The sequence below is a fragment of the Trachemys scripta genome, chromosome 2 (assembly GCF_013100865.1).
Source record: "Trachemys scripta elegans isolate TJP31775 chromosome 2, CAS_Tse_1.0, whole genome shotgun sequence".
Lineage (NCBI taxonomy): Eukaryota > Metazoa > Chordata > Testudines > Emydidae > Trachemys > Trachemys scripta.
In genome coordinates, this window is record NC_048299.1 from 24,671,134 (window position 1) to 24,681,807 (window position 10,674).

A 10,674-nucleotide genomic window follows, 5' to 3' on the forward strand; every position below is an offset into this window, starting at 1 on the left:
CCTGAAGATTTTATGATCTAAATAGACAGGACACCAAGGGTGAGAGAAAGGAAGTTGTTAAAAAACAAAAAAGATTAAGTGATTTGCCCAAGGTAACACTGAAAGTATGGAACAGAGCTAGCTCCCAAAGCTAGCTCTCAAGTCTTAACAATACTTTCTCTCTTTAGGATCATTCACAAAATGTATGGTAAAATGAATCGAGCCTGCATAAAGCCTAAGCAACCAGGATTTGTTTAAGGCACTAAACAGATGGAGTGGGGGTGGAATTCATTATTCCAATACCATCAGCCCCTACATACTATTTCAGGCCATAAATTGGTCTAGTTGCCATTGGGGTATCTCCTACCTCTTCTCAGGTCTATTTCTAGACCCATTGCTACATAGTCTGTTTGGGACTGGCGTGGGGTCCCGTATGTGTGCCTGGACACCCTAACCTCATCCTTAGCTTATTTTACCCACAATATGCAAATACTATTTCTCCTCAGTATAAGTTTTAGTCCATGTCTAATTTAAAAGTAAGAAACATTCAGACAGTTTGGGCTGCACTCAGAGTCAGTTCCTTCCCACATACCTTTGCAATCTTTCCTGCTTTGTTTTACTCTATGTTTAAGTTTAAATTGGTGAAGCGGAGGTCACATACAGACACACATCAAAATGAACTGTGCATGTATCCAAAGCAACTGTACATATTTGACATGCTCTAAAGAGCCATTCATTTGAAAGACTGTAGCTCATAGGAAAGATAAAAAGTCTCATTGATTGAAGATCACTGACAGATGGGCCAAACCACCAATACAGCAAATAAACCTATGTGAGAAGGCCAGGAGAAAGGAAAACTTTTTGTTCACTTCCCCTCACTGAGGGGATGGAACATAGATTGTTCCATCTCATCAGGTCACCACTACTCTATCCTACTTTACACAGCAGAGCCTGTATTTCGTGTGTTCACTTAACAAGAATGAAGATGATAGAATACAAGAGAGTTCTATCAACAGTACTGGAGTAAAATGCATACAAGTTCTGCACCCTAAGCCAATTACTCCAATCCTTCAATTCAGAGGGAAGATGATTAATCAAACGTAGTTTTCCCAAATATAGTTAAAGCATATATTTTTGCTGGACTTGACAAGAAAAGATATGTAATAATTTCTGGTTGTGGGCTAAACAAGGTTCTTCTGCCTGCTTTTTAGTATAGGATGATGTGACTTTAAGGCATAGGTACCCAAGAATAGCTGACTCAAGGGGAAGCGAATAGGTTAATGTAATAACTTATTTTATTGTATGATTATCTTTAGATCAGAGAAAAAGAGAACCAGACGAGTGCTGCTGATAAGAATTTCTTTTTTATGTTATTCCAATAAAAAATACATTCATACAGAAATATAACAATCTTGCAAAAAACAATTTCAAATAAAATCTTGTAAAACAAAACATTTTTACAAAAATCTTACAAAGAGATTCTTTAGATAACAGGGTGCTTCAAAAACAAAAAAAGAAATTTCACTAATAGAAATGTTTTTGTCTTAAATTTCAAGCAATATTTTTTCTATTTTTATTTATTCAGCTTGATTGAGGCTCAGTTATCACCTGAACAGAATGTACTTGCTTATTTGGAAAAATTACAGGCATTTGACAGATGGCACAAAGCCCCACCCCATCCAAACAAGTCTGATGGTATTTCACAATTGAGACAAGCCAGTGCAAGTTGTTGTTTTTTTGTTTTGTTTTGTTTTTTAACTTTTGTTTACCTTCTTGTTTATCAGAATTATTATGGCTAAGCATAGAGCACTGCAAACAAGGATTTATTTTTTTTTAAACAGAAACAGTAAATCCATTTTCTGGGATTTTTGTTGTTTTGTTTTTGAAAAAAAAGTGCATTTTCAGGCATTTTAATACAAAAATGAAATGAGAATTTAGGCCTGTGTGTTCCTTAGAAACAGATAATTTGCATATACTTTTCTTTTTTAAACCACTTATCTACATACTCATTTCCTGGAAGATCTGCCAAAATTTTAGCATAGTAAGCAAGCCACCTACCCCCTCCCCCCTCAAAGGAAAAAAAAATTGCATGGTTAACTGCATCAGTGGGATGGTGAGCTGGTTTTTAAAAAAGTTTACTACTTTTGGACAAACTACTTCTAATCTAGGAGAAAATAGCCTTAGGTCTTCATTTTAGCTGAACTATTTAAAATTAGAATTCAACCCCTACTGTAACTAGCTCACTTTCAGATCCTCCAATAAACTTGAAGGCCTAAATCTGAGTGTATGTCATCTGAACCCAGCTAGCATTCCTTTAGTGTGCTAATATTCAGTCCATGCCATTTTAATGGCCACAGATATGCTATTCCAGACAAGCCAATAACTACAAAACCCAGTCAGCAGTCTGAGAAGGACTCAATGCCAAAAAAGCCTTTAGTAAACTATTATGCTAAAGGTAAAGCCTCTAAAAATGCTAGATTTTAAATAGCTGTATCTTTCATTTCTTTGCCTCCTTTATGGCCATATTGGGGTGGGGAGGAAGGGGAAATCTTCACAGGCTGTTGTATTTTCTAGCTACACGTTCCAATTTTTTCCTTTAAAAATATTTATATATTATCTATATATACACACATACACAGACTGTACACACAAATATACATACACAAGAATTTTTCTGCCCACTTTAAAAAAGTATTAGTTTCTTTCTGTATTACCAACAGATAGCTAGATATATAGATGTGAAACTTGTGCCATTTAAGCAAATACATCTTTTAATACTTCTGTATCTTTAATATGCATGAAACGTTACATATTAAGTACAGCTGGGGTGTGTATATACACAATTGTTGTGCAAGGTCAATATATAAAAAAAGTCTCAAGGTGGCAGAACTGGTCAGGTATTCAATTGCTGTATGCATTATACTGTAACACGGTCAAATTGTCTAAGTTAAACAAATACTGTACTGACATGAAGGACTTTTATCTATATTTGTCTTTGTGAAGGAGGACCCTGGAAGTAGCCTTTTTCCCACCACCACCCCCCATCATACATTTGATACAGTACAATGCCAGGTGAAAAAGGAGCCTTAATAAAGCATGCATCACCCATACCCCTGTATAAGACCCCCTGCAAGAGAAGGTCACTTGCATAAGGCACCATTATTAAGGTCAACAGTGCATTAAACAGCTAGAAAACCAGAAATTAGTCCTCAAGGCATAAATAAGAGAAAAATTAGCTGCATGAGAAAAATCAGTTTCTAACCTATAGTGGTTTTATCCACCCAACCGAAAAAATTATTCAGGTTCCATACATTATGTAACATTAGACCAATTGTATTTTAGCTGCTCTTAACTGGAATCAAAACTGCAGTCCTGATTAAAGAATGGAAAAGCATATAGTTCCCCAGAACCATGCAATAACCTTTGTATTATAATGAAAAGTTATAGTTGTGTTATATTTGTAAATACACAGCTTATACAATGGATTACAAATGAGCTCTGTAGCAAGTAAAACAAGCTACTTGACACATTGCACGTTTAATAGCTGCATCAGACACCTAAAGCTCCTCTCACACAGGAAAGGGGGGCTCCCCCATTTCCACTCTGGCGTCCTGACTTTTTTTTGTCTTTTCCTTCTCTCCATTTTTTCCCTCTAGAAGGTGCAGACACCCCTCCCCCCACCCCTTGGAAATGATTGGTGGTCGTCCCATCTTGCAGTATATTCCTCACATACAAAACATTCAGACTACTTTTTTCTCTTACAGTTATAAAACAACCAGAAGAAAAAAAATGTGCCTCAGCATACAGTCATCAATAGATCCTCAGTAACAAACAGTCACCCAATCATTAACATTCTCAGTGCACATGCTCACGGCAAAGGCTTAGGAGCCACTCAGAAGGTTAGGTACCAGTGTATGAGTCCAGGAAACCCCAAACATCACGCACCACGGTTGCCATGCCGTTTCTTACGTGACTTATTAGCCCTCAAAAGACCTTCAAGAAAGAGGTCCTGGAGGCAACTGGGTAGGGTGCAAAATGGCATGCTTTGGCTGGAACACGCATCCCTCCTTTCAAGGCTGTTCAACCTTGAAGCCGCTTAGCCCACAGGATTCACCTCTTGACCCATTCAGAGGTGTCGCTTCATGTGAAGGGCCAGGTGGTCAGACCTGGAAAAACACCTGCAAAGGAAGGAAAGTTGGGTTTCACATTACTCCATTTTCATTGATGTGCATTACTCAAGCTACATTCCAGGTCATTCATGCAACAGGATGTTTTTAATTGTGAAAATGTCAGTCCCTCAAAAGAGAATAGAATTAATTTTCACTGAAGCATTTTGTTCATCAGTTTCTTTATGAATAAATCTTCTATAACAAAAAATATCACCTAGACCTGCTTCTCACCAAGCATTATAAATAACTTTGTTTAAAAAAAAGCTCAATTTAATTCACATACCTGTCACAGTGACTACATTTAAAAGGCTTGGCACCAGTGTGCTTTCTGAAGTGTCTGGTTAACTCATCACTTCTTGCAAAACGCCATTCACACCCTTCCCATGAACATCTGTAAGGCTTTTCTCCTATAAATAAAGCATATTATAGATTAACCATGACTTCACTCAAAATTAATGAAACAATATTCATTGTTTATATATAAAAAACAAGAATACCCATTTTCAGTCAGAACAATTCAGTGTTTTTGACAATGTAGGTGGCAGAAACTTGAAGAATCATTAAGATTCTTACTTTGCTGTAACATCACCATGTTTAAAACAAAAGGTACCCTAATTGAAAGAAGTTAATAAGTACAGATTGAATAAAAAGAAAGCTAGTTAAGGGCCAGATACTATCATCCTGGTTCATCTAGAGTAGTACTTCACTCCACAAGTAGTCCCATTAATTTCATGTCAAGATGAGCCAGGATGGCAGAATCTGGCCCAGGAATGTTTTGATTCACCAATATAATTAGGTTACTGTTTTGCTTCAAAGTCCACTGTCCCACAGATTAGCTGCACAAAATGGAACCTTTTCATGCTGACCCAGATATACTAGATGAAGAGCAAGGGAAAATCACAATGACCAGTTTGAATGCTGCTGATTTCAGTTAACGTTTGAGGAAAATACTACCAGCAATTCATAGAAATAGTTCCAGTCACAAAACAACCACGGCAATAGTTCTGACACAGTTATGTAGCTAGCAGTTATTTACAATCTTCACTGGAACTTCAGTGGAAATTGCTCTTTCCTCTTTTTTGAAAGTGCCTTGTTTTATTTCACTTCCACACGAGAATGGGAGCACATGAGTCAGCTAAATGACTTCCACAAATGGAAAAAAAATTAGGAATGCTGAGCTGGTGAATCAGAGTAAGGTCCTTCCTTTTGAATTCCTCCCTTCTCCATCACCTCATTACAAACATTTGGCATTTCTGGAGAATAACCCCTTGACTGGCACACTAAGGATGCAGAACATTGCTCCTTTCCTTAAGCAGTGACTGGTGAGCCAACCAGTTGCTCTACACATCTCTAACTCCAGACATCAAGGGCTGTAGAATATTAATGCTAAAAAATAAAAGTAACTGTGCCAGCTACTACCACCGTAAAAAAAATATTATGCAGGCCCTGGAATGCCTATCCACTTTACTCTCTTTCATAACAACCTCACATATTGATTTTTTTAAGTCTACGTTTCAGAGTAATAAAAAACAAACAAACAAAAAACCACTATAGCATTTTAAGTGAAACCATGAAATAAGTGATACATACTTCTAAGTCTGGTTTGGTTTTATGTCAGAAGGACTGGTACATTGTTTGGTCTTCTAAGATTTTTGCTTAAACTAGTGCACATAAAAGTATTTTTTAATATTATACAACCAGTGCACATTTGCAGTTATACTTAACAGCCACAGGCCTTGATTGTATTAACTTAATAGCCCTTGGTGTAGAAGAGTTCAGTAACACTTCTTCCTATGAAAGCATCTACCCTCACTTCCAGTTATATTATATGAAATCCCTACTTTTGTGAGAGTCTCAAATTTACTTTTGTTTTTAAAATTGTCAGCAAAGTAGATCTATTGTCTTAATTATTTAAGGAGTTTTTCAAAGATTAAATAATTCTGCAACTTCTTCAGCACTATCTAATTAGCAAATGGAAACCATTCATCTGTGACAGAAGACCAGTCTACACTGAAGTATCTTTGTACTCAAGAGGCTTCAACTCAGCTTATGAAGAGAATGAGGAAGTGAGGTCTTTCATTCTGGTAAGCCTCTTGTATAACTGAATCATCTTCCCATCCTTGGGCTTTCACCCAGTGATTATGTAATGTTATGACAACACTGCCATCGGGGTATTCCCTACTGTAGTCTCCAACTCCTAACAGACACAAGGTTACTAACCTGTATGAGTGCGCTGATGTGCTTTCAGATGTGAACTTTTGGTGTAAACTTTCCTGCAACCATTGAAGTGACACCTGTGGACACGTCTCCGGCCATCCGGTGAAGAGTCGCCATTGACTGGGGTACCTTTTTCTGCAGTCTTTCCAATGGTACCGGTACGAATTTTACCTGGTGAATGCAATTCACCTGGCATACAATTCCATAGCTGAGAGGAAGTTTCCTTGCTCAATTCAGGAGAAGAAGGGGGAGTAGAAGTGACAGATGAACTCAAGTTTCCTGAATTGGCTAAAACATCACTTATAGGATCAGAGGTAAACTTAGTAGTAGGTGAAAGTTCCTCAGAGCTGTCTGAAGACTCACTGCTTACATCAGAATTCAAACTGTTGGTCTCTAAGTTCTGGCTACTAGGACTGTCCTCTTTTGGAATACATGTACTCTTCAGTTCAGATTCCTCCTTTTTCTCACGTGCCAGAATAATTTTGGTCCAGAGATCTTCTTGGCTATCAAATTTAATTTCAGATGCAGATACATAACAGGGTTCACTTTGAAGATATCGTTCCAGCTCTAAACAGGTCTACAAAAGAAAAAAAGAAAAGAGAAAGAAAAATATTTTACAAAACGGTTTTAAAAAAGGAGAGTTGAGCTTTAAATTTCAAACAGCATGCAAGAAAGTAGGGTATTTGAAATTGCTAGGTGCCTTACAAATTAGAGGATATTCCAGCCATAACCAGGTGATTGTTGCAGTAAAACGAACTGAAGTTTTCAAGAACTGGGCAAGAGTTCAAACACTAAGCTAAAGGTGTAAGTCAGTCAACATTTTCCAAATAGTGTTCTAATGAGTCAGTCAAATTATGATCCCCATCACAAAATTCATATTTTAAGAAGGCTAGTATTGAAATCACTTTAAAACGTAGCACATTTTAATCAGGCTTTTTTACACTTTCTAATGGGCTTTAATTAATTTTTTTCATTTTGTATCAAGTCATTTTGTATCACTCTCATACAAACACAAGGGTAAAGTGACCGAACTTATATCTGGGACCAAGCACAGCTACAACACTGCATACAACAGTGTGCTCTGACACGCAGTTAAAAACCCAAGTGCTGTGTCACAAAACAAAGCCACATTCTAGTATGGCTGCAAGTAGCTGACAATCGGTATTCAGGGGACATCAATGGAACTGCAGATAACCACCCATTTCCTGTGTGTGAGAACTCGACCTGCTAGTCTTTCAAAGAATGTCAATTCCAAGTGCACTGGCATGCACACTACATAACTTTAGTTGTTTCCTATTAGTGGTCCGAATAACATAAGGAACTTCAATAACAGAAGGAGGGGGAAAAGTTCCAGAATAGCAATGTGCTATTGTAAAGGAGAAAGGGAAATTACTCTAAAGTCCTGCTGGGAGTCCCACAATGAACAAGAACTTTATCTACTGGCCAAGAGTGCAACTGTATGAGTCATCTCTATTTCTTTCACGTAATGCCAAAAGAGACTTCCTTTTAAAATTCTGACCATCAGCCAAGAAAGTACTCTGTTCAAATATACATGCAATGGGACATGTAATTACCCCACCAAAAAAAAAAAAAAAAAAATAAGGGGAGGGGGCAAGAGAATCTTCCAAGTGATTAAATCTGCAGCCATCAGCATTCTCCTTTTACAATTTCAAACTTTCTAGCCGTTCTGAGGGGAAGAAAGTGGTAGGAAATTTTGTGCCCATGGGTTTTTGTTTTCCACTATAAGTTAGTTATCTGTGTGGAAGTACTACATAGTTGATCTACCCTTATTGACAGTTCTTACTTACTAAGTTTCTGTTCAAAACTGCACTTATTTTATCAAGATTATCCCTCCCAAAACAGTCTTGCAAGCACAGACAATCCAAAATGCTACATTTTTACCCCTCCAACTCTCCACCTAAGGACGGTTTGTTATGGTCTGGAGGTCCCTCACCAACACCACTCAGCTGAACTGGGTCGCATGTCATTGATAGCGTGGTCAAAAATGGAAGGAAAAGCACACAATCAATATTTATGTCTTTGCCTATCACTAGACAACAGTTTTGCAGTACACATTTTAAAAAGGCATTAAGACACAGCATAACAAAGTATTGATCCTCCAAGGAAACACAAAAGAGCATTTATTAAAATCTTGTTAAACTAATATTTTTCTGGCTAATTTAAATTTCTCATTATGTAGATTAGCAATGGGGACCAAAATGAAGCTCTCTGTGAGTTTAAATGCGTCTGAAAGCTACTGGGAACCAGTTCTGGCTCTTTGCCAAAATCCCAAATGCTTGAAGGAAACTACTTAGATCAATTTCAATCACGTACTATTGAAGCTGCTTCTTTTGGGGCGGGGTGGCAGGGGGGAGAGGAATTGCATACAATTAGTAGGCATGTGACGGTTGTAACACTTTGGATTTCAACCTTCCTGAAGCGTTTCTTGTCTTTCATACAAACAAGTAGTATTTGATCTGGTAATTCTATTTGTTAAAAGCAAACATCACCGCAGGGAGTATAGTAAACAACCCCCTCCCCTCCAATAAAAAGCAAGACAATGCAAAAATGTCAAAGGCAATCTCATCTCAGGCAATCCAATTACTGGGACAGAGGGGGAAAAAAACATGTCCATTAAAGGCAAGAAGCCCCAGTTCTTCCTCCTCCCAAACTAAGACTCGAGGCAATTAGCAAAACAGGATCGCTGTCATATGACTGACAACTCATTGGTTGTGCAAAAAAAAAAAAAAAAATTTGGCTAGTCAACAACGAGGGCAGCAGGTAACGCAGGATTGAGAGCTTCGCGAATCCTCTACATTAGCAACATCTTCAAAACTAGTAGCCCCCCCCATACCAAAACAAACCCCAAAAACACACCACGGGGAGAAAAACAATTCTTGGCAGATAAGGGGGAGGGTGAGTTCAGATGACAAGATCCAGCTGTAGAGTTTGGACCTGATACAGCCATAAAACTTTCGCCAGGGACTGTACTGGATCACGCGAAAGCAAAGCTCAGAAGTTTGGATTTCACTCTGGTCGTTGCTGTTTTTGATGAGCTCAAAAAAAAACAAACAAACAAACAAACCCACAGAAAACGCATTCAAACACATCGGCCCCTGTTTTCTCAACTGACAGTCCCTTTCATAATGGGGAATGCATTAAAAAAAAAAAGAGAAACTCAGTTGCATTGAGAAATATATTTATTTAAAACCCCCTCAAAATTAAAAAAAAATCAAAACACCTGCTTCAAAACTTTTGTTAACATCTCCATTGCATTCTCCCCAAATGCCCGGATGACACTTTGGCATTTTTATCCACTCATCCTTTAATGTGGCTTAACAACCAACAACAACAACAACATCCTCGTTTACCTGTTGCCAATATTCCTCCAGAGATGGTAAAGCTGAGAAGTAACCAGTGTCGTGCACAATCTGGAGTTCCTGGAAGATGCTGCACATTGGGAGAACATCCATGTCTAAATTGCAACAACAAAGTCAATTCTGGTTACAAAAATACAGATGCCTCCTCTATGGGCAGAGGAGGTATGTGAGGGGGGGGGTCTCAATATATAGTCTGTTTCCAAACCCCCCTTTACTCCAGAGAAGAAAAAAATACAAAAAAAATATTAATTCCTTTTGGAGATTGGGAAGGGAAAAAAAGCAAAGTTTCATGCAAAATGTAATTGCACAGCAATTAACAAAGTCTCCAAATGCTGCCGCTGCTCTACTCTCCTGTGGCTCGCAGAGGACACTTGCTCAGGAGCCTGCACAATATTTGCAAACACTGAGCTGACTGCAAATGTAACCCCCTGCAAAACTTCCCTGTTCTAAGCTCTCCTTGGCCACAGTCACAGCTACAGCCTCCGCCTCCTCGCTCCTCTCTCTTCCCCCTCCCTCTCCTCTACTCCCTCCCCCCTCCCCTCGTGATCCTATTACGCCGGCTCGGAGCGCTGCCCAATCTCTTCCACCAACTCGTTACACCGCGTTCCAATGATGTCAGATCAGCCCAATCGCCTTGCAGGAGGCATCTCGGCCCCTCCTGGCGTGACCAAGCCTCTCCGTGACGGCTCATGCTATTGGCGCGATTCGAAATTTGCCCAGTCCTGATTGGTGGGCTAGGCGGCAGGCTATTTTTAGCAGGGTATATAAAGCAGAAAGTGCTGGGCTGAAGAGAGAATATCAGGCTGGAGTGTTTTGCTTGTGCTGCTGGCTGGGGGTGGGGAGGACGGTCTAGTGCCGTCGATAGGTGCTAGGGGCGCTGCTGAGCTGCGCAGGCAGAGCCGCCTGCGGGAAGCTGCAGCCAGCAATGC

At 39.0% G+C, this 10,674-nt stretch overlaps 1 protein-coding gene across 1 annotated transcript; it reads right to left on the reverse strand.

Annotated features, from left to right (window-relative positions):
* Positions 1–2,479: 2,479 nt before the first annotated feature.
* On the reverse strand, positions 2,480–10,200 carry KLF6 (Kruppel like factor 6). Its single transcript, XM_034760066.1, has 4 exons — positions 9,737–10,200; positions 6,369–6,942; positions 4,432–4,555; positions 2,480–4,157 (listed from the first exon to the last, which is right to left on the reverse strand). The coding sequence occupies exons 1-4, from the start codon at positions 9,836–9,838 to the stop codon at positions 4,106–4,108; spliced, it is 852 nt and encodes a 283-aa protein (XP_034615957.1). The 5' UTR covers positions 9,839–10,200; the 3' UTR covers positions 2,480–4,105.
* Positions 10,201–10,674: the final 474 nt, after the last annotated feature.

What these genes read in the sequence shown, in the direction of transcription:
- KLF6 (XM_034760066.1), bottom strand. Translation starts at nt 9,838, where the DNA reads ATGGATGTTCTCCCAATGTGCAGCATCTTCCAGGAACTCCAGATTGTG. An exon ending in TGGAGGAATATTGGCAACAG is followed by an intron (nt 6,943 to 9,736) that starts GTAAACGAGGAT and finishes TTTCTTTTGTAG; the next exon opens with ACCTGTTTAGAGCTGGAACG. An exon ending in ACATCAGCGCACTCATACAG is followed by an intron (nt 4,556 to 6,368) that starts GTTAGTAACCTT and finishes CTTTATTTATAG; the next exon opens with GAGAAAAGCCTTACAGATGT.